This window comes from Doryrhamphus excisus, linkage group LG13, assembly GCF_037039965.1.
Source record: "Doryrhamphus excisus strain RoL-2023G ecotype Guam linkage group LG13, RoL_Dexc_Guam_v1.1, whole genome shotgun sequence".
Taxonomy (NCBI): Eukaryota; Metazoa; Chordata; class Actinopteri; order Syngnathiformes; family Syngnathidae; genus Doryrhamphus; species Doryrhamphus excisus.
The window spans coordinates 12,709,596-12,733,073 of record NC_136369.1 but is presented as its reverse complement, the minus strand read 5'-3'; the positions used below and the strand labels follow the sequence as shown (position 1 = coordinate 12,733,073).

The 23,478-nt window shown below is 39.5% G+C and overlaps 2 protein-coding genes across 8 annotated transcripts; one reads left to right on the top strand and one right to left on the bottom strand.

Annotated features, from left to right (window-relative positions):
- Window positions 1-31: 31 nt before the first annotated feature.
- Window positions 32-18,484, bottom strand: wt1b (WT1 transcription factor b). 7 transcript variants are annotated; one of them, XM_078795869.1, is made up of 16 exons: window positions 18,323-18,484; window positions 17,671-18,255; window positions 16,840-16,929; window positions 16,648-16,753; window positions 12,031-12,086; window positions 11,149-11,281; window positions 9,407-9,462; window positions 8,485-8,942; window positions 6,991-7,113; window positions 5,700-5,799; window positions 3,389-3,469; window positions 2,371-2,476; window positions 2,135-2,285; window positions 1,339-1,428; window positions 850-942; window positions 38-719 (listed from the first exon to the last, which is right to left on the bottom strand). In XM_078795869.1, the coding sequence occupies exons 6-16, from the start codon at window positions 11,251-11,253 to the stop codon at window positions 598-600; spliced, it is 1,485 nt and encodes a 494-aa protein (XP_078651995.1). In that variant the 5' UTR covers window positions 11,254-11,281; window positions 12,031-12,086; window positions 16,648-16,753; window positions 16,840-16,929; window positions 17,671-18,255; window positions 18,323-18,484; the 3' UTR covers window positions 38-597. The 7 variants fall into 7 exon arrangements, with proteins under 7 accessions (XP_078651994.1, XP_078651993.1, XP_078651992.1 ...); XM_078795870.1 differs by lacking the exon at window positions 11,149-11,281 and having other exon boundaries at window positions 40-719; window positions 9,407-9,497; XM_078795868.1 differs by lacking the exons at window positions 12,031-12,086; window positions 16,648-16,753; window positions 16,840-16,929; window positions 17,671-18,255; window positions 18,323-18,484 and having other exon boundaries at window positions 32-719; window positions 859-942; window positions 2,371-2,473; window positions 11,149-11,901.
- Window positions 18,485-18,491: 7 nt separating this feature from the next.
- eif3m (eukaryotic translation initiation factor 3, subunit M) lies at window positions 18,492-23,087 on the top strand. The gene is made up of 11 exons (XM_058088573.2): window positions 18,492-18,650; window positions 19,122-19,254; window positions 19,541-19,679; window positions 20,013-20,136; window positions 20,239-20,333; window positions 20,595-20,678; window positions 20,777-20,876; window positions 21,055-21,136; window positions 21,650-21,793; window positions 21,917-21,977; window positions 22,858-23,087. The coding sequence occupies exons 1-11, from the start codon at window positions 18,609-18,611 to the stop codon at window positions 22,979-22,981; spliced, it is 1,128 nt and encodes a 375-aa protein (XP_057944556.2). The 5' UTR covers window positions 18,492-18,608; the 3' UTR covers window positions 22,982-23,087.
- The last annotated feature ends 391 nt before the right edge of the window (window positions 23,088-23,478 follow it).

Genomic DNA, 23,478 nt, shown 5'->3' with positions numbered 1-23,478 from the left:
AGTGGGGGCCCTGCAGCAGGGGTTGGTATGTGTCCTTTTTATTATTTTTTTAAATGAGATTTATTAAGCTCCAGATGTTTCCCGTTATGAAGATGTGCGTCTTAGATTTAAGAGGGCGAGACCTGCACCCCTTCAGTGGGATGCTGTTTTACTACCTGTCACCCGCCCCCATCAGCACTCATAGGTGGCCTCTTATAAGCTGACACACACTTAGCGGTGACGTAGATCACATTTATAGACTTACAAAACACGCAACATACAAAAGGAATGTGTATAAAAGGAAGCATGTATACAGTATGTACAAAGTTATTAGGTGTGCATTGTGTGTATTTACATTCTGTTGTCAATTTCCTAAATCCAGTTTAGCACATTTTCTAGCAGAAAACAAAACAACAGTGTAATCAAACATCTTTTCCTGGGCTCAGTTCTAACAACCTCTGAGTGGAAATGATCCAAAAAGAGTGCATCTTGTGGGGGCGTGAGGACATCAGCTGTGCTCTCTACTTATGCACATTTGGCAAGGCACCATGACCTCCGACCTGGCTCCAAGCCTCTCTCTTCTCTTTGGCTGGCGCCTTCCTCTTTGTCCTCGTCTTCTCAGATGGCCGGCTGCAGCTTGGTCAGGTTCCTCTGGTGCATGCTGTGGTGGCGCACCAACTCGTCGGAGCGGGCAAACTTCTTCTGACAGTTGGACCAGCGGCAGGTGAAGGGCTTCTCACCTGAATACGAAGACAATCAAATGACAATGCAGTTATCTTTTTTTGTGCATGGATGAGGTGGATCGTCTCCAGGTATGAAGTCACCAGGAGAGGAATGCAGTGGAAAAGAAATAAAAAAAGGTATACGCACTTGTTTTACCTGTATGAGTCCGAATGTGAGTCTTAAGGTGGTCTGACCGTGCAAACTTTCGCTGACATGTCTCGCACTCAAAGGGCTTCACTCCTGACAAAAATGCAATTCACCCATACACCAATTAATCATAAAGCATATTTAATACTCAGAGCTACTGAAAGAGGTAATAATATTTGTGAAATGTGTGGTTGGAGATGAAAATTAAAAGATTATCAGATATCATTTGTTGCTACTTGAAGGAATTCAAACATGACCGTTGGTGTTTATTGTATCAGCATATGTTCCATTTTAATCAGATAAAATAAATCACTAGTGGGGTGCAGTTGCACAACCTAGTGGTTAAATTGCTGTACAACACTTTTACACAAAAAAAACCCTCATACATTCAAGTGGCGATATCAATTTTGACCCATATTGAGATATCAAGTACTGTTCCAAACACATAAAATGTCACAAAGGTGACAAGAAGTACTACATTATCTGTACCCGTATGTCTGCGTTGGTGTCTCTTCAGCTGGTCTGAGCGAGAGAATCCGCGTCCGCAGTCTGTAAAATCACACTGGTACGGCTTCTCCCCTGCAATATAAACCAAGTACATTGTCAGCATTGTTGGCATCACATACATGGGTAATATTTACATGATGTCGTCATAGCTGGGTATGTCTGTGTTGGTACTAGTCTGGGTAAAGGTTTTTTTTTCATCACTTTTCTCAATTCCTATCTAAATCTAAAACATTCAGGTATATACAGACGTCCTTCATATTTCACAGCATCTCTCTGTCACAGTTTTTCAAAAATATATTAATAAATCATGCGGTTTTGTGGTTGAATACAGCCTTTTATTATTCACAAAATGTGAAGCAAATTTGACGTATTTTATGTATTTTTTTTCCTCTGATTATGTCTACTATATTGGGTGACATGAGCGTAAAGGTGACTATTGTGGTGTTAGTTCATGTCTAGATGCTTTAACCACAAAAATATCTACAAATAAGGAATCCTAATTTGCATAAATTCACTTATCACGGTTGCTTCTGGAAGCAATTAAATAAGGGATTGCTGTATAAGGGGTGTACTGTATATCTATGAAGGTGCTGAGCCAGATGGGTCTTGAAGGAGGTCTGTGCTCTACTAATTCAAATCTTGTTACCGCAATAATTATTATCATTTAAGTGGTGCAACATTTATGTGTCACACCAGTCATGTGCATTGTAACCCCCTGTACCAAGCTGGTGAATGACATAACATTTTTATTGCATTTATTTTGTATATATAAACCCACCTGAGTGTGTGCGGCCATGCAACTGCAGATGTGATAGTTTGAAGTACTTCTTGTTACAGCCAGGATGGGTGCACACAAAAGGACGCTTCTGGGTTTCGGGCTCTGATGACTTCACAACAGGCGGAGCAAGACTAGGAACCCGTCTAACATCCTTTTGGAAGAAGAGGAAGAGACTTTCTGTTTACTCATCTGCTTTTTTTTTTCTTCTGTCTGTCTTTTATTTGTGTATGACTCACCTGAAGTCCTCTGAAGACGCCATGTGTGTGAATGTGGTACTGGGCGCTGACTACCATGGGAGGGGGTGGGACTGTATGATCGCTTTCAATGCTGGGTGAATGGCTACTAGAGAGCAAAAACACAAATACATGTAGAATTTAAGTGGAAAAATAAGTAACCTGCAAAACAACAATAACGATAATAGTAATAATTAATAATAAATAATTATTAATTAATATACATTACAAATAATATTATTGTTATTATATAAAATTTAAATATATAATTATTATAATAATTATTAATATAAATTATAATTAATAATTATTAATGTCACTTCCTGCCCTGCACTCATTCAACACACAAGTCTTATTTATGTCTGAAATGGCTTATTTTCTTTCATTATGTTTACAATATTGGGTAATACAAGTGTAAAGGTGACTATAGGGGTGTTATTTCATGTCTGGAGGGCTCTAATTTAAAGTTAAAAAAACAAACATATTGTCTATGCTCTACCTACAAAAACATTTATTTTACAAAGAAGGAATCCTACTTTGCGGAAATTCAGGTCTGGAACCATTTAACCACGATAAACAAGGGATTATTGTAGACCGGTTTCAGAGTTTAGTACCCAACACTACCTGTTAGTCCTTTTCATAGGCACATTATTATAGGACTCGTATCAGTGGAGGGGTGAAATCGACAAAAATAACATGCACAACCGTCATGGCCAATTAAGGAAATTAGACGGCGATGTCATCTTAACCCCTGGATCTCATTAAAGTGTGCAGGTGTACCAAAAATATCATATCATAAACATGGCTGACCTCACTATGACCTATACATAAGTCCTTGAAGTGAGGAGCAGTCTTTATTTTTCAAAGACAAGCACAAGCTTGCACACTGAAACATTCAAACATTATTACCCTTATCTTGACTGTCTCATTTCTCTCGGCAGAGGGCCAGCAGCCATCTGGCTTCCTCTACTTCGACTTCTTTCTTTAAAACAGCAATACATTATTTGGTTTTTTTTTTTACCTCTTCATCGAAGATGCAAGTGAGTTCATCTGGTTCCACGTGACACATTCCAGCTGAGATGCCATTTGGTACAGGTTATCACTAGACAAGAAGCAATACAGCCGTTACTAACATGGGCATTTTGTAGCTGATGGACTGAAGTTGTAACATTTCAGGAAAATAATGTCACACAAATCATCTGAATTTTCATCCACGGTGAGTCGCAGCATGCTTTTGCTTTGACTTTTTGGAATACTAATACTACTTTTTCTTTGGCTTTTTGTACAACACAACAAGGGCTGTTGAGGGAAAAAGAAAATCATCACTTGTTTTGTTATTTTCATTTAGAACAGAGGTTAACTTTTAATTCATTTTTACAAATTTTTACTCATTTGAATGTAAAAAAGATTGATATGCAACACAAATCACCTATGCATTACATCTTTGTCGTCATTAAAGATGAGCCTCTCTATGAAGCGCCAGCTCAGAAAACATTGGCATTATCAGCTGTAGCTGGAGCCGACATCCTGATGTAGTTCTTATTAACGCCACAAATTGATAGAAGTTGCGATCACAAATGCCACAGGTGGCTAGCATCCATGAACTTTATCTACCTCTGCTTGTGCTTTAAAATGTTGGTTGCTCTCAGTGCACTCACCATTGGCAGTCGCAGGAGGTCATTATAACAACATAACAGTTTGACTCACGGTGTCATCTTACTGAGAACAATACTAAATTCACCACACAGCAACTTAAAACTATAAAACTTCAGAAATATACAAACATACAGCAATACGAGTTTAAAGTTATTCCTGTGCAGATAATACACGTTATGTCACATTATTTATTTTGAGGAAAATAATTAATTCTAAATCCAATTTGGGGATTTTTGCAAATTACAATGTCGCGTCTGTTTAATGCCTGATGGTGAGAAGGCATCTTAGTGTGTTTAATCTTTGTTTAAATATTTTTTGGGTGGGTTGTCCATTAAATAGGAGCATGCTGGCAATATTTATGATACTAAGAGTTCTTCATGTCCCGCCTCTCCCTTTGTGCAGATAATGAAAGGGGGATTCCAAATGGTTTGCTTATTAACACATCCTGTCCGCCCACCGTACTCCTCACTGGCTTCATTAAAAAACATGGGCGATGAGCCATTCTTTACCTTGGCAAACATACACATACGCGCACACACACATTTGGAGATGGGATTGTGCTTGTCTGCAGGGGGGAGAGATTGTGACTCGGTGCCTTGTACGCCACGAACCACTGCATGACATCAATTCTGTCCTCAGTATCATTATTAAAAGACCAGAAAGTTTCTTGGGGGTGGAATTGAGTTGGGAGGGGGCATTCCTTTCATTCCTTGAGAAGACCTTGAGGGATTGAGCATAATCAGCTCTGAGCTATAGTCAACTGTGGAAAGGCTCATTGCTATCTGACATAGCAATATATATATACAGTAGAGCCTTGGTTAACGTCATTAATCTGTTCCAGAAGGGCCAACTCAAACCAAAATGGACTCTAACCAAAGCAAATTGTCCCATTGGAAATAATGTAAATCCAATCCATTCTGCACCCAAAAATGTTAACACAAAACACAGTTTATAGACAATAATGCAACCAACATAAAAGAAATATATCAAACTAAATAACAATGTTCTAGAACCAATACAGATGTTTATCAAGCCATGCATTCATTTTCTACGCCGCTTATCATCTAACATTCACACTCACAATCATACTTATAGTAAGTGGGAGGGGGTGTGCCTGTGATGACACCTTATATAGGTGATTGACAGTGGATGCCGCAATCATGCTATAGCTATATATATATATATATATATATATATAGCATGATATGTGTGTGTGTGTGTTTGTGTTCTTCCAGCTCTTGCCATAAGCAGCAAAAAAATAGCACAGTCTCCTTTCCTCCTTATGATCTGCTGTTCCAGTGTTTGGGTTGCACATGTTCATTTTTTTTCCCCAAAACATCCCAAGACGACATCCAAAGAATTTCAACCCAATTTACCCGAGGAAATGTTTTCCATCAAAATGAAAACAAGTTGGGAACACATTCAGCTATTTAAAAAGTTACTTCTCTTCATGCCATAACTTATACTACCTGCCACACACTCACTGTTACTAATGTCTAATGAATCACTTTAATGTTTATTCTGGCCTGCTGAGCACCAGTGGGCAGCACTTAACCTCAGAACAAAACTAGGGTTCATGCACGAGTCCAACAGGGCAGGGGCCCATCCTAGGAAGCTCACACTCACACTTCTACAGTTCCCAACAACACCTATCACCTTAAAGTAAAGTCCCGTACCTGTTGTAGTTTCTCAGCAGCAGTGCTTGGTTGCTCGGGCACGATTCTGCAGAATTGTGGCACCCAAACATAGTAGGTGGAGAGGGGTATTGTTGCTCAACTGTAAATAAATAACAACAAAATGCTCATTTTATGTCTTATGACAGGCGAACAACTGCAATCATAAACAACGGTGTTCGCCTTCATGCACTGTTTCAGTTTGTCTGCTTCAGAAACTATTTCATAACGGCGCATTACACTTACAGGAATTTGATCCTATATGGGGGGTGTCTGCTGGAATTTTTGGTCCATTCAAACAAGAAGAATATTTAGAAGGTCAGAATAAAGATGTATTCTATTAATTTTTTTAGGAAAAGGTCATAATATTGCTATAATAAAAATGTAACGTTACATGTAATGGTACAAGAAGTAAAAAAATAAAGTTATATTAATTCTTAGAAAAGAATATAATCAACATAAAGCAGTAATTTCACATAAATAAATAATAAGTTTATAAAAGTAAGGCCTGTTGTGTGCGGGTTTTTATTTTTGTTTTGGAAAAGGTCATAGTATTCAAAAATAAAGCGCTAATTTTACAAGAATAACAAAGTAAAACAAAGTAATAGTGCAAAAATACTTTCACTAAAATAGTCATAATGTGAAAATACAGCTGTAATTATACAAAAATCATGTATTTTTCAGAGGAAAATATTACAATAATATCAAAATTTTACAGAATAAAGTCAACAATATTAAAAACGGTAACATTGCGGTCATAATATGATGAAAATAAAGCTATATTCAACAAGAATACAGTTGCATTACATATTTATTTGTTTCATTTTAGAAAAGATCATAATATTATAGTTTTACAAAATAAAGTTGTATTTTTTTCCTGGAAAAGGTTATACCATAACAAAAACAAAGCTGTAATTTTACAAGAATGAAGTTTGAAAGGTTAAGTTGGTTTTCACAAATATACACAAACTGTGATTTCAATTTGTTTCTTTTGTCAGGCTTGTTCAATTATATAACCAGAGTTTTTTTCCACAAATATTCAATAGTATTACATGATTAATATTGTGTATGGCAGCTCTCAATTTAGGCTCATGTGAGAATATTGACACCCACTTGTTAAAATGGTTATTATTTCCTGTAACATTATCTCAGAGTTAGAGAGACACAACGCAAGAGAGGAAAAAAAAACAAAAAACATCAATGATAGGCTACGTCTATGACCTTGCCGTGAACACAGTCATGTTCCAGTAACTGAGTGAGTCTAGTGAGAATGTGCCAGGAAGTAGACTATTACCGATGTTGTTTGGCGGCGATAGTGCATCTTCGTGTTTAAAGGACAGGCTGGACAGCTGAGGGGTGTGGTGAGACGCTGTGTGAGCGTAACTGGGGTTCCCATCTAAGCCCATTGCACCATAACCTACAAAAGAAAGGGAAAACAAGTTGTAACTTCTGGTTCCTGGTAATGTTACCAAACACAGACATGAATCAAACTACAGAACATCTTCTGATTGCTAAATTTAATTACCTCCTTAATCATACGAACTGATGTGGATAAAACACAACAATTAACAATACAGTGAGTAAAAAAAAGGTACATAAATGAGATTCCTCTCTAAGATGCAAGTTCAAACAGAAGTTAGGTCTCAGAGGAATATTGAGACTTAAAAAAAAAAAAAAAAAGACTCAAAATCTCTTCCCTAAATCCCAGCAGCTTGCAGAGCAGTTTATCACTTCATCAAAAACTACTTTACTCGTGGAGCGAACAAGAGCAGAGTGCACAGTGTCTGTGAAAGTCACATCAGCGCACACGTCCACATTTAAACCTCTAACCTCTCGGTAACGAGCCCCAGTAGACTGACGGGAGCTTTGTTTGCAATGAAGGAGATTCAGGGAAAGTCTCAATTTCAGATTAGAAATGCAGATGATTGCACAACTTCACAATGAATAAAAAAAAACACAATATTGTAAATGGTCTGATGAAACACATACGGCAAACCAGTACACACGCATGTACCCACAAATACTAATTATAGTACCTTATATTCTAGATTTTTTTTTTATTTAATATTCTGTCATTTTTTTAACTTTAAACCCAAGTATACTAAACTAGCCTATATACTGCACATATACTACATAGTAAGGCAGCTATGTCATAGGATTATTGTTATAGTGACCACAAGCAGTATAATAGGCAAATGAGTCAGTTAATTAATTCCTATTAATGCATGTTGACAACTGGTCATTATGTTGAATATTAAGTCAAAACATTAACACCTTCCATCCATCTTCTATGCCGTTTATCCTCATGAGGGCCGCAGGGGTATGCTGGAGCCTATCCCAGCTGACTTTGGGAAAGAGGTGAGGACATTAACACCTGTACGCGATAATACTATAACTCTACTTTAATTTAACAGTATGTTTACTGTAACCGTAACAATAAATATGCTATGAGGCTTAATTCAATGACAGTCGCAGTCACCACTGAGCATTATTATGTTCATAGAAAAATCATTTCAAAGTCAAAATGCTATGATCTCATATCATTATGTGTGCTAACAGGTTACACTGCAGCAGGACTGTTTGGGAACTCTGTCAAGACAGCTTCCAGAAAAGTGTCATGTCAATCCTGACCAGGGGCATGTTGACCCAGTAGAGCAGTAAAACATCCTGGCCAGACACAACACGGCTAACAAAGCCAGCTACATTTCATATATATATATATATATAATAGTAGAAAATACATGTTTCTTCCTTGGATTGGAGAAAACTATTGTGACGGAATGTTTACCTTGGTTCCTGGGTGCTGGGGGGCTGTCCACACAACTGGGGAGGTAGGTCCCACTGGGAAAAACCCTAGACTGGCCTGGTGTTGGCTCTCCAAAGGCCCCAACCCGGCAAGGGCCTGAACCTGTAAACTGTCCAGAAAAGTGCACTGTGAAGGCCCCGAGTCCACAGTGGGGATCCTCAATAGGGTCTGCAGCACCCCAGCTGGGCTCCTGCTTGATGAGGGAGTGGTGGGAGGACAGGGAGTTGTAGGGAGAGCCAGGATGGAGGTCCAACAGTTGTGTCCACTGGCCGCAGCCCCCGGCAGCTCCACTTAAGGAGGGCACCGGCGGTCCTGGAGTCAGGAGAGTCAGATCGCGGACATCGGAGCCCGGCATCGACATGGCTCCGCAAGGTTCGGTCAGCATTGGCGGTTTGAGAGAGAATCCAAAAAGAAGGACGGAATTCCAGTGAGGGATACCTCTGGGAGACGTCAGTCAGTCACACAAAAAGAAGCCGCTGCACACTTACTACCAAGCCATAACTCCCATGAAGTCATGAAACATATCAGGAATGTGGGGATGTGCCTGCCTCCCTTCGGATGTGTAGCGAGTGGGAGTGTGTGTGGTACCACAGCCTTCTTCCTACGTCTCTCTAACAAAGTCTGGCTTTCCTTCAGCCCCCCTAAATGCTCAAATACTGGCAATAGTCACAGGCCAGGGTGGGGGGCGGAGCCAGGGGAGGCTGACGGTGACCCACACTGACTTCTCAGCAAGCTCTGACTAACCACACACTTGCATTAGTTTAGCCAAGGTCAAGTTGGCTCTCAGGATGTGTGTCAGTGCAGAAATGCATGTGGATGTTATAAAGCAGCTTAAATTCATTAGAAATTTGTTGAAGGTATGGTTTAAGTCAATGGTTTAAGTATGGTTTCATTTTCTGCTTACCCGAAGCAAGGGGTCTTGAAGGTTAGGGCCGCGGGCCATCTGTGGCTCGCAGGTTGCTTCATATTGGTCCGCGGCACATAGTACATATAAAGTTAAACACAAATTAATGAAATTGCTAAAAAGGCTCAGTGTAAAGCAAAAACGTTCAACCTAATAACTCATAACACATCTTAAAAGATACTTATTACTACAAACATATTCATTTTGCGCTAAACTCTACTGAAGTAATCTATTTTTTACTCTCCATACAACTCAGACCTCAAAATGATATATTCGGAAAAATTCCCCTGCCTGTGAAGGATCTTTCCAAATCCACCACCTCTTGATAACATCGAGTAGTGCAAATTCAAGTTAGAAGACAGTGAGTATGGACCCACTCCCGTCATCATCACTATCTGGAATATTCCTCTCCAATTCCAGTGAAAAAATGCCAATATAGTATAAGTTGTGAGGGACTTGGTGTGGTGTTGGGGGGACTGGGTGGTGTGACATCACAAAGATGCACTAGTAACGCCCCGATGCAAAATAAGTAAGATGTCATGATACAATAATCACGCACTATATAGGGTTTATATCCATGCAATGTCCTATGGGTGGTCCTATTGGAGTCATCGAACATTAATTTATTCATTTTCTCTGTTGCTTAATCTCCATTTGGGTTGTGTGGGTATGATGGATCCTACCAAAGCTGACTTTGGGCGAACGGCGCAAAACACTGGACTAGTCACCAGCCAATTGCAGGGCTCATCAAACCTTGTCAGCTAAAAAAAATCTACTCGTTGTTACCCTTCATTCTTTCATTTTCGGCTGGAGCCTATCCCAGCTGTCCCTGGACTGGTCGCCAGCCAATCACAGGGCACATATAGACAAACAACCATTCATACTCACATTCATACCTATGGACAATTTGGAGTGGCCAATTAACCTAACATGCATGTTTTTGGGAACGTGGGAGGAAGCCGGAGTACCCAGAGAAAACCCACAGGGAAAACATGCAAACTCCACACAGAGATGCCCACGGGTGGAATCGAACTCGGGTCACCTAGCTGTGTGGTCTGCACGCTAACCACTCATCCGCTGTGCAGCCCTGGTTGTTATCCTTTCATCTTTAAATTTGTTCTAAACCAAAGAGTTGTCTTATATTCGGGTCAATACAATAAAATGGTGTTGGTCCTGTCTTTCGTAACAGTTTTCACTCTTCTATGAAGACTTTCTGTGGGAATTTGTGTCCATTATTCTACGCCAGATGCATCCAATCATGCCTTTATGTGTCTTGTTTGGAAAAGAAAATGACCTTCCATAAAGTGTTCATACAAAGTTGGAAGCATAGAAATACGTATCTCAGATGTCTTAGTAAGGTGAAGTATTGGGCAGGACTAAAAGGTTCTAGTTGATGAATAAATTAAGAATTATGGCTCAATACGTTCCTGTCCATATATTGTATTCTTAAATGAAGTCCAACTACTTGTGTGTTTAAGATGAAATGCTCTCTGACTTCATCTATTCTGGGAAGTAGTACAGAGGCTAAGTCATCTCCCAGAAGAACAGCCAGACATTCAGAGGATGTCCACATAGCTGACTTAAAAATGGAAGCAGATTAAATTATTTCTCCCTAAACAATTGGTGAAACTTCCATAGTCCACCCACGAAAAACAAACACAGATTGTAAATAACGTGCTACAAGTACTAAAGGTTGTGCCACAATCTTGTGCTGTTAAGCCAAGTCCAACGCTTGGCCGTACCTTCCCCAGCAGAGTCTTTAGCGAGGATTCATCAGAGGTGACGGGTCTGAGAGAAAACAAGCCTTTCAGCCTACGTGACGGATGGCGGTCCCCAAATACGGCCATTCGTCTACAGATCACTCTGTGGTTAACTCTGGGTTTAAAACAACATGAGAGTGGAGAGGAAGGCAAACGGTCACTACTTGCCGTGACCCTTAACAAGAAACACACAAGAGGAATACTTTCTCCAGCGCCATGAGGGAATTTGAGAAGGTTTTGTCTCGGCCTGAAAAGCCACATGATAAACTACACAGATACGTGACCTGCATGGCAGGGACACGTGAAAAACCCATTACTTGTTTTTTTCATTTGGACACAAATCTGTTTTGATGCATTGCAAGACACGTACAATCTTTCTTTTTTACAAGGACAAAAACATGACGCTGGCATTTAAAAAAACACACAAGTCATTACTTTTAAGCCATATCACTCCGGCAATTCTGCAGGTGGTGTTTTGGCCTTCAGTATGCAGATAAGACGCTAAAGAAAGACTGTTTTCCCCTTTGTCCTCTGTGGCCTCTTCTACGTGGTTACAACTTAAACGCAACCAAACGCCTGACATTGCTTCTTCTTTCCCGTAACACATTGTTTGCGACAACAGGAGAGAGATAACACCCTCACCACCATTAGTACCACGTCCGCACACACTGGCCACTTCATTAGGTACACCTGCACACGCTAATACAGCTCCAAAGAAAATCTGCTTTTAGATAAGATAAGGTAAGATATATTTACAAATGTCATCTCACTTATTATTGCTGCTTTTCCCTGACACGCTATCGTATCAGTTTTGCTCACATCAGTTTGTGGTACTCTGTTTTTCAATGATAAGTTCATACGAACCTAGGACACCCACTGCACAAGTTGAAAGGGTCCCCCGTCTTTTACTGAAGAGAACTCTGAGGACAGCAAGAAAACGGAGTAGTATAGCAAAGTGGATAATGATAGAAGTATCAGTAAAGAAGTATAAACTGAATACTTAAACTACAGTATACAGTATTCCCAGTAATTTATCACCCGACTGAGATCTGTGAATTTCCACGAAGTAGGCTTCCTTATTCATAAATGAAATAATTTAGTAGTTAGAACGTAGAAAACCTGTTTACAACTGTCTTCCCTAAGGGAGCTGAGTGAGGGACAGACAGGAAGTGACATCAGAGGTTAAGAGTTGAGTTTCAGCTTTGCATGCGTTACGGCTGCAACAGTAGCTCAATGTTTCTCAATGAAAATTACAGTAACATTACTGACATCTTGTGACCAGTGTAGAAAACTACATATCAATGTTTTTCAATGAGTCTCATTGAATACCTTATACAAGGTCAGGCAAAATGATCTGACACATTTGTAGGTTACAAATAAAGTAAGAAAATTTTACTTTATTTGCCTTTTATGTAACCTACAAATGTGTCAGATCATTTTGCCTGACCTTGTATAAGCTACAGTATTCAACGAGACTCATTAAAACGAGACTCAGTAAAACAAAAAAGTGTTTTATTTTCTTACTTTATTTGCCTTTTATTTAACCTACAAATGTTAAGAAAGAAAAAAGTAAAGAAAGTAAAGAAAATAAAACACTTTTTTGTTTCTTTACTTTATTTGCCCTTTATTTAACCTACAAATGTTAGGTTAGAAACAAAAAAGCGTTTTTATTTTATTTTTTTTATTTGCCTTTTATTTAACCTACAAATGTGTCAGATCATTTTGCCTGACCCTGTACTGTATATGTATTCGAGTTCGGGCATTCTTCAATTTTGGCAAAAACACAGTTGCTTAAATATGCATGTTGTATGTAATAATTGTCTGTTTTCAATCACAAAGCAGTATGATGTACTAATTAATATATTTTTGAAAACCTGCAAAGCTGTGAAATTCTGTACTGTACTACTTAATAGGTAGTTTCTGATTGTACTTTGTTTTTGCCAATGAAAATGTATCATGAACAAATAAAGCTGTGACTTGGATGCAGTGGAAAGAGGCATGAATACAACACATTGAGCAGATTTATGTTTCAGCCCTCCACCAAGGCCCCTAATAACTGTGGTGCATCATAACGTGAATTGTGTTTGTTTGTTTGTGCATCCCTTTGTCAGACTGCTTCCTGGTTCGTGTTGCAGTGAGAGGTTCCGCTATGATTCTACAAGTTGGATGATTTAATTGCCTCAAAGCGACTCAAAGAAACAAATTCCTATTTGTGCAAGTTCAAGCTCCTTCCTTGGTTTTGTACTTTTGTATATAATCCTGCTGCCTGCATCTGTCCTACTGTTGTTTCACTATGGTCAACATGACCGCATAGTCCTGCATTGTATGAAAGTACAAGTCTGTGTAAAATATCACCTTTGTAAAAATAGAATTTCACCCTCACAGACGTGCAGGTATAAAGGAATACAGCTGGGAAAGTGTATCATGTTTTTAGTAAACAGGATGGTGAATGCAAGTCATCCCTTAATGAAGAAACATTGGACAGTTTTTAATTCTCTTTCCTATCAACAGCAAGGGCTCTTCAAAGAGTCACATATCAGAAGCTGTGATAAGAACAATCTGTGGGAGAGAGAGTATCTCCACACTGTGTGTCAGACACAACACTTGTCCACTGATGTTTAACACACACGGTTTTGCTCCTTCTTTGTTTTCACTCTCTGTTACCACTAAACCCAACAGTGCTCTCTCCAGTTTCTATTAGAATCATTTAGTGTTTCCCCAAGTGTTTAAACCAAGCACGTGTGGATTTTACCTGAGTGGACTTGACCCCCCGGCCCGCCTCACTCAAAACTCTAAATAATAGTAGTAATAATAATATAACTCACACAAACACTTTTCAAAACAAATGGAAAAAAAAGTTTGAAAACATTTTTGGAAAATACCTGCTACGTCTTTTGCATTTGGTCTCATTCAATTGTGTACCTAATGTGTACTTAATAAAGAGTGGTAGAAAGACATAAAACCAAAGAGAACAACTGTAATTTATCAAGATGTAAAAACATTCCTAGTCTGATAAATCATAATGAAAACAGTTTTTAGTGTGTTTATTTAATGTTTGATTTAGTGAGACATCGTACAAAAAGTGTATCGGTATGTTCGTATATCATTGCAGAAATTAGCTGAATAACCCATGTCTCATCCCAGCAGGAGCCAGTGTGTCAGGTTCAAGGCCGGCCCAGTTATAGGCGCTTTACAGTAAACTACAGCCTCTTCCATATTGTTACGCCCAGCAGCAGCTGCATTTGTGGCTTGCAGGGCGTCAGCAGGCAACACACAGAAAACATTGCACATATCTTCAGTGGTTACTGCATGTGTTGTCATCCACCTCGATGCTCATTGTCAGGGCTAGACAAGTCAACAAGCCTGGAAATGACTCATACACTTATGAGCACAATGATGGGGGTATGGGAGGGGGGGGGATCACTTTCTCATGTAAGCTAATAAGCTTTTACGCTTAAAACTAAAAGTTCCATGTTTTGTTCCAATCCTTATTGAACTATTTTATGGTCTGGTCTGTGTTATCAGATACTCTACTTGAGGGTTCTTCAATTAAAATTGAGTAAGTTCCCATTTACATAACTGACTTGTGCGTATATGTTTCTATGTTTCTATTCTGCTTTCCTGTGCTGAGGATAGAAATTTCGGAAAAGGGAAAGAAATGTGTTCATGTTTCACATAAGGATTGTAGATGATGGGTAAAACTCCCAAAACTTTTTCCTTTAAGGTTTCACATTTTGTTATTATTCTTGTAGCTGACATTAGAATTTGCTTGACTTTGTCACACAATTCTTAATTTTTCTGCAGGTTTTCTGCAGCAGAGCTCACAACTCTCCTGTCAGTGAAATATGTTTTGTTTTGCTCCAATATTCATAGTCATTTTCACATTTCTGCCCTATAGGTTATAATGTCGTATGACACATAGATTTTTCATATTTGGACCTGAGCGAGTCATTTTCCGCAATCCCTTGGATACTCTCCCTAGAATGAGGTGTGTTTTGTCAGGTTGTTACGTCACATTTGCACTTTTGAGCAGCATTTCCAGAGCGTATGAGATACATATAGAATATGGATACTGCAAGAATGACTATATGGAAAAACGGAAGGATGGATGGTTCTCAATTCGCTCGGCATGTAAACAAATGGCTAATTTTGAGTGACGTCACTGTGTTTGCGGTCACATAACAGTAATAAATGAAGTCATTACACGGGTAAACTGCTGCTGTGATTGGTCCGCGAGCATGATATTATGTTATTACTATACTTCCCATTCACTTTCTTTGGTCACGGGTCTGTAAAGGCCCATCACCATTTGGTGATGGCTGCTCTACGTACATCGTCAGCACTGATGAGATAGTCTGCATTGTTATCGCAAAAGTGAAAGGTCATGCAGTGAAGCATGACTCTAATTAGTATTACAGAATCTTTGGTTTCAAGCCAGATTAATTTAATGTCTAGTGTTGTTTGAATGTGTCATTTTTAACACTCGTACAGGCCTGTGAGTTTGGGTAATATAAACACTGTTTGATGACAAGAGGCCGCTCCATCCACTGCAATGACTCAATTTCTTCTTTTTTTTTTTACAGCTGCCATGAGGTTGAAAGAGAGCACACACATTCCACGTCAGGAGGATGAAAGACCTCTAAGTTGCCATGATTGATCACTGTGGGGCTATGTGTGATACGAAGCTAAGTGATATGGAGCGACAGTAATTTGTACTAATATTCTTACTTCTATCTAAAATTATAACTGAATGCATGTTAATATTTGGCACATGAGTACAGTAAGAGTTGATTCTCATCGTATACTCTTCCTTCTTAATTGATTATGTGGAGGTGGAGGAGATAATTAATCACAAGGACTTAGCGGCTATTAAGGGCAGACCACAGAAGTTTGTGCACGTGTGCTTACACAGCTAGGTGGCGGCTTCAGTACTAGAAGGTCGCAGGTTCAAGCCTATCCAGGAATGTAAAATTAAACAACCCTGAAACCATGGTGTACGGGGAAGTCTGCATCATTGACATTATTTCCTAAAGAAAAATTAGCCTCGGCATTTCAGTTTTTGTCAAACCTTTGGAAGAAAAGGTACCACCAAAAGAGGTAAAACTGTAGTCTACAGTATATATGAAGAAGCTCACCCAGCAAGCACAAACAGTATTTATGTCTAACATTTCTTTTCTTCTTTATCATAATGCAAACAGGTGCATTTAGGTTGATTTTAGGTTGAAGAATGATGATGAAAAATAATAACCACATTCCTTTTTATTGCATAATACAAGTAAAAAGGGTGCATTTCATTGGGCTTGCACAAGTCATAAGATAAAGATGCTTGAATTGTTTTTACCACATCTGACTCCCACAAAAACTAAGATCATGTCTGCTAAAAAACCTCTACTGTGTTTCTTTTTTGCAATGGTGTCTGTGCATGAATGCGAGGAGGGGGTGGAGTCGGCTTATAAGTAATTAACAAGCAATCGACCTCACCTCAGGAAGCAGGGAGGTAACTCATGCAACGCATCCTGACAAGGTCACTGGCTGATAGATTAGCCTGAGCGAGGGGATTTTTCAGAGGCGGTGGAGGCAGGCACAACTGTGGGAACCAGACAATTAGTGGGTGGAAGGTAGGCGGCCATGTTGGACGGTGACCATGATGATGCTTTACATGGGTATACTCACTGCTTAGGCTGGCGGACACCAGGGATAGACTGCCTCTTAATACGCAGTCATTTATCTTGCAGGACCCTGATTGGGCAGTTTGCCATGAGCCTAGAAAGAGGGACTTTCAGTCAGATAAGCTGGGGTGCTACCAGAGAACAAAATCCCCAAATAAATGTATCATTTGAATATCAAGTGAATGAAAACATTTTATACCGCTTTGAAATGATGGCAAAACTGGAAGGTATTGTAATCACCCACTTAGGTAGACTACATGCCAATAGTTGGCAAACCCCCAAAAAAGATGCAAACCCCAAAATTTATTGTAATAGAATGTTTGTAATTTGACTCAATTAATATTTTTCTCTTCTTCTGTGTAACAATTTTATGATCAAATCGGACGTAACAATATCTATCTATCTATAATATCCCCTTTTACATCCATTATTTTCGATGCTGCTTTTATGCAACATTGTTTCAAAAGAAGCACCATCCTCAACAAGGGATGTCGAGAAATGAAGATTAGAGAGAAAAATATACAAGCATGCATATGTATCAGTATGCCTATATTGTCATCTAATGACTAAATGTTCTATTATATCACATAAGCAGGGTAACAAAGTAAAATGAAGACTAGGAAGAAAAGAACAAGTCTCCAATGCACCTGGACTTTTAAAAAAAACATATTCAGCACTTGAAATATGCCAGGCACTTGACAACTGCTGTTAATCAGATAATGAAAGGCTCAGAGTTACACTAGCACACTTGTCGAGAAGGAGCTATAAATTGTTTGCCTAGACAGCCTACGAAGGCAGCTGAGAGTGAGGGTGGGATTTGGTACCAGGCACTTGCCTTCCCAATGAGATGACGCATCGTGCAAGCACAATGGTGAAATACTCCATCAGCCATTTCCCCTCTTTTTTTTCCCTTTGAACACCAACTGTAGAGAGTTTAGTTCCTTAACTGTAAGTGCAGAGAGAAATATGTGGCAAGACGCCTTTCAGGGAATAATGAGTTACCGTGAAGTACCTCAGTAGTCCTAAAAATACACTGTGACAAATGAACTGTGAGCAATGCAAAGGAAAACAAGTCCTGTGTCTTCACTCTTCGACTTAAGCCAGGCAACACCTTCAGATGTATGCAACATGACTCCACCGTTTTTATGCTGAACTTTTGCTCCACTTACCCTTTTCACCCCACTCACCTCCATCACCCTGCGACCCTGCCATTGTAATAACAGGCAGGATCCCACTCGGCACAGAGGCCAGTGGGGGTACATTGGAGGGCCGCTGGCCTCTGACACTGATGGTGTTTCCGGGTTGGACGAGCCTACAATGGTGGTCCATGCAGCTTAATCAGATAACCTCTCCTGAAGATCAATTTCACCTCTCATCCATGCCATCCAGGGTTAATCTCCCAGAGAGAGGAGATTGATATCTGGAGAAGGGAGAATGAAAGAGGTGGTGGAAGTCTGGGTGACATCAAATTTAAGAGCTTGGCTGACCTTTGAAGCTGAGGATATATTAGCTCAAGATATCCACCAGAGATTCACCCATAAATGTGAAAGGAATAAATTACGTGGAAACAATAATTAAAAGGAGGCATATTTACAATATTTCAGACAGATGTCAAATCTCCGCCATGATGTACTATTTTTTTCTGTCTCTTTAAGAACATGACACCGGAAGTAAAGACTTTCACCGTCACTGTTGCATTTTCTTTTCCGGTTAAGTCTCCTCATCTGTGGGAACGTGGAATTCATCACAGCGGCGCACTAAGTCACCAGAAAAATGAGCGTCCCTGCATTTATTGATATAACGGAAGAAGACCAGGTAACGCTCTATTCTAAATGTGAATTTTATTCCTTTTCTGACTACGGATTACATCAGCGATGGATAGTATTTGGCGAAATTGTTAGCAAGCTAGCTAGCTAATATGCAAGGAACAATCGGTATCAGTTAAGCTTAGCGTGGATCAAAATGGAGAAGCCTATGTTGTATTCTGTCTAAGTATTGTGTGATCATTGTGTGTAAATACAAGTATTGCGCGTTTTCGTCACACTGTATTAATGGCAAGTGCTGTCACATATGGTACATAATGCTGTTGGGGATAGCTAATTATGCTAGCTACTGAGCAACCTCAAGTCATAATAAACAGGCGTGACATGATACTACTAATGGAAGCTACCAGTTGATTGAAATGTCTGCAAAAACAAAATGTAAAGTATGTTTTCCTAATTGTGATACTGCAGTGTATTCCATTATTCATTCATTCATTAATGGGAGCTGATCTATTATCCACAGGCGTTAGAACTTAGAGCCTACATCAAATCCAAAGGAGCTGAAATCTCTGAGGAGAACTCTGAAGGTGGACTTCACGTAGATTTGGCTCAGATCATTGAGTCTTGTGATGTTTGTCTCAAAGACGACGATAAAGGTAAGCCATCTGAACAGTTTTAAACATGTTCAACACTTTCTTTTCTGTCATTAGCATACAAAGTAAATGATAAAGAGATTTTTGCTTTGGTTCGTGTGGCCACACTGCTAGTAGTAAGACTGTTATTCTCACACTTCCATATACAGTAATTGAGTGAGACATGCAAACTCCACACAGATTGAAACTGGACTCCATAAAAGAATTGAGCATCATGTGTTGAATGTTGGCATGGATGTACATGGCTTCTGTATTTACATGTCAGCATTTTCTCTGTCTTGCTTTGCAGATGTGGAGAGCGTGATGAACAGCATTGTATCTCTGTTGTTGATCCTGGAGACAGAGAAGCAGGAAGCTCTCATTGAGAGTCTGTGTGAGAAACTGGTCCAGTTCCGTGAAGGAGAAAGACCTTCCCTCAGGATGCAGTTGTGAGTCCTTTTCTTCACTTCTCTTAGCTTCGAAATCACTCACTGCCACTCACAAACTTAAATAGGCATCCTTCGATGCGTTTTTTTAAGCGTTTATTTGTTCAACTGGACTTTAGCACCCAATAATTAATTGTGGCACAGTGTCTGTCCAAGGGCATTATTGAGGAAATAAGCTGTGTATATACAGTAAGCATATACCGCTGTTTTAAAAAGAAAAACGACTTGATGCATTTTGCCCACTCCAATACTCTCTGCTCTGTCTTGCAAATATCAAACTCCCTATGTGTCCTCATTTCAAATGTTACCTAATGGGGTGCTACCTTCACATTCAAGGCTGAGCAACTTGTTCCACGGAATGGATGAGAATGCTCCAGTCAGATACACAGTCTTATGCAGCCTCATCAAAGTGGCCGCTGCTTGTAACGCCATCTCCTTCATCCCGACTGACCTCGATCAGGTAAAATCAATCAGAAGCTATTTTTTTGATGGTTTGCCTCAAGTTGCGATGTTATTTCTTCTTATACTGGACTCTTTAAATGATTGGTATACTGTTGAGCAGGTGGCCAAGTGGATAGTTGACTGGAACCTGAATACAGAGAAGAAGCACACACTTTTGAGGCTGGTATATGAAGCACTGGTGGACTGCAAGAAAAGGTAACACAATATTGGATTATATAGATACAAGCAAATTTACCTAGACAGCTAAACCGGTTTATTTACAATCATCAAATGTTTAAATAGGTACACCTAAACAATCTAATAAGTACCAACACAAGAGCAAAGTCATTTATTCTGCCTTTATAGAGACTCCAGTGGTTCCCCAATTTTAGATTTGCGTTGTATCATACTGAAATCATTTTTTTGCCCTTTGCATGTAACTAGAAAGCATAAAATCATCATCTTTTGAATTTACAGTGACGCTGCAGCTAAAGTGATGGTGGAGTTGCTGGGTAGTTACACAGAGGACAATGCATCACAAGCACGTGTTGATGCACACAGGTAAACTTGCACACCTTTTGTCTTGTGGTCTAGTGATCATCTTCACATCTACACTTCCTCCCTACTGTGTGTGTGTGTGTCTTTCCTTTTTTTCTTAGATGTATTGTCCGAGCTCTCAAAGATCCCAACACCTACCTGTTTGACCACCTGCTCACCCTCAAACCAGTGCGCTTCCTGGAGGGAGAGCTCATCCATGACGTGAGTGTTAAGAGTACAAATTTGGTTTTATTATTAGTTGGTGTAGCCATCTGATGGTAGAGACAATAAATCATATTTTTAACTTGAGCAACACTTTTTAAGCCTGACAGCGATATTGTACACAATAAATTCGGACATGATGTTGACTGTCCTCCTTTTTTTTCTTCTCGTTTTACAGCTGTTAACCATCTTCGTAAGCGCAAAGCTAGCTTCATACGTCAAGTTTTACCAGAATAACAAAGACTTCATTGACTCTCTCGGTAAGTACATTTATCATGTGTAGTCACATACACAGTATTAATATACAGTATCATAGACACACTGAATTGAACAAGAAATAATACTATGAAAATAAAGTTATACAATTGCAAAAAAAATCACATTTATGCTCCTAATACCAGTGTCATGTAAGCACTAGCATTTTCATAGATGAAGAGAGATGGTTGTCTTTTTTTTTTTCCCCAAAAAAACTTTTTCCATAATTCTTCACCTAAACTAACCTTATTGTTATACAAGTCACAGCATTTGAGCCTCTTGACAACCGTCAGTTCACACAGAGGAGGAATGTGCACCCATCAGCAGGGTGGCTGGCCTTCACTGCTGCAGGATCAGTTGCAAATACACACGTGAAAAGGATGGACCCCTTATGTTAATAAGTAGCATCCCTGACTGTGTTGCTCTTTTAATGTAGAAGCAATCATCATTGGGGAAACTCCCAGAGTCAAGAATGATGGTGTGTGACGGTTTAGTGTCTAATGATACGTGTTTCACAGGCCTGTCTCACGAACAAAACATGGCCAAGATGCGTCTGCTCACATTCATGGGCATGGCGGCGGAATTCAAGGAGATCCCCTTTGACACCATGCAAGAGGAGCTGCAGATTGGAGAGGATGACGTTGAGGCTTTTGTCATTGATGGTAAAGAAGCTCACAACTGCTTCATTCAGTATGACGCATCTCACAAGAGCCAGACATCGAATACAGTATTATTTTACTGTGTGTAGATTTTTGCTCACAATGTTGTTCATGTTTTTTTTTTAGCTGTCCGGACCAAGATGGTGTACTGCAAAATTGACCAGACACAGCAAAAAGTTGTTGTCAGGTACTTTTTTTATTTGTATTTTTTTTTATTTTAAGAAACTGTCTGATTTTTGATTATCTCAGTGAAAGCTGTATCAGAGTTGTTTAGTGATAGACATGCAGTCCAGTTGAGTCATTTTTCAAGTCATGTTGCCTTATTAGTAATACATTATGTACTCAAGCTGCTGCCACACCTGCCTCGCACTTTGAAACCTGCTTTAAACCTTTATTAGGTTTTGGTAATGCCACGTAGATAAGTAAATACACTGTGTATTGAAATACACTATGTATTTGCTTCTGTGTTCTCTACTATTTATCTGACACCATTACTGTTGTTTGATTTCTGTGTGGTCATCCCCCCTCCCTTCTGCTTGACATATGATTACACCTGCGGATTCCATACACTTTGTGGATGGATATAGAAATTACACTAAATATGGTAACTGTATTGGTAGCACCCTTCATCCCGAGTGAACTGAACATTTTGATGTTTGGTTCCATCCATCCATTTTCTATGCCGCTTATCCTCACTAGGATCGTGGGTATGCTGGAGCTTATCCCAGCTGTCTTCGGGTGAGAGGCGGGGTACACCCTGGACTGGTGGGCAGCCAATCACAGGGCACATATAGACAAACAACCATTCACACTCACATTCATTCCTATGGACAATTTGGAGTCACCGATTAACCTAGCATGCGTGTTTTTTTATTTCAGCATTCACATAACTGCTTTTAATTGGATATCATGTTGCTATAATATTGCAATAGAAAAAAATATTATTTAAAGCTGAAAGGAAAACATATGAAATGAGAAAAATTTCACTGACTAACAAGCATATTTGGTTATTTCATGTCCATAGGTTAACAATGTAACTTACAAATGTTATCTGTTATCTCCATCAGCCACAGCACATACCGCACCTTCGGAAAGCAGCAATGGCAGCAGCTGTTTGATAGCCTCAGCTCGTGGAAAGCCAATCTAGCGACTGTCAAGACCAGCCTGCAAACTCTGTCACCTTCGGCCTAAATCCCACCTTCAGCTGCCTCATGATGGATTCTCTTCCCTTCCAATTACTCACACACACACTGAACTGCTTTTATATACATCCAATAAAAGAAACAGTGGAGATCAATGCCATTGATTGTCTTTTTTTTTTTTAAACTAAGATTGTTTTTAATTCCGTAGAACTTTATCCTCAAGCATCTCCCAACATCTGTTTTCAGTAAAAGGACAACATGGCAGTATTAGATGAGCTGTGACTTTAGGTTGAGGAATTGGCTGCAATGATGAGGTCACTTGCTGGGGGGAGAGACGTGAGAGGTGTCGACGCTAATGTGAACTATGATGAACCCGCTGTGCTGAGGTCAGCATAGTGTGTTACTGTAATATCAACACATGGGGCTCGTGGAGGATGATTCACAGGGTTGCTAGGCAATGTCCAGCTGGAGTCACCATGATTCACCAATGTTTTGTGTGCCTTTTACAAAAGTCGGTTCTCAAGCTTTGGTGAAAAAAAACACAAG

Excerpts from the sequence above, each read along its gene's own strand:
- eif3m (XM_058088573.2), top strand. The coding sequence starts at position 18,609 with ATGAGCGTCCCTGCATTTATTGATATAACGGAAGAAGACCAG. Across the intron at positions 19,255-19,540 it reads TCTCAAAGACGACGATAAAG|ATGTGGAGAGCGTGATGAAC; the intron begins GTAAGCCATCTG and ends CTTGCTTTGCAG. Across the intron at positions 20,679-20,776 it reads GCACGTGTTGATGCACACAG|ATGTATTGTCCGAGCTCTCA; the intron begins GTAAACTTGCAC and ends TTTTTTTCTTAG.
- wt1b (XM_078795865.1), bottom strand. The coding sequence starts at position 11,427 with ATGTGGCTTTTCAGGCCGAGACAAAACCTTCTCAAATTCCCTCATGGC. Across the intron at positions 3,470-5,699 it reads CTGCTGAGAAACTACAACAG|TGATAACCTGTACCAAATGG; the intron begins GTACGGGACTTT and ends CTTCTTGTCTAG. Across the intron at positions 720-849 it reads GACTCATACAGGTAAAACAA|GTGAGAAGCCCTTCACCTGC; the intron begins GTGCGTATACCT and ends CTTCGTATTCAG.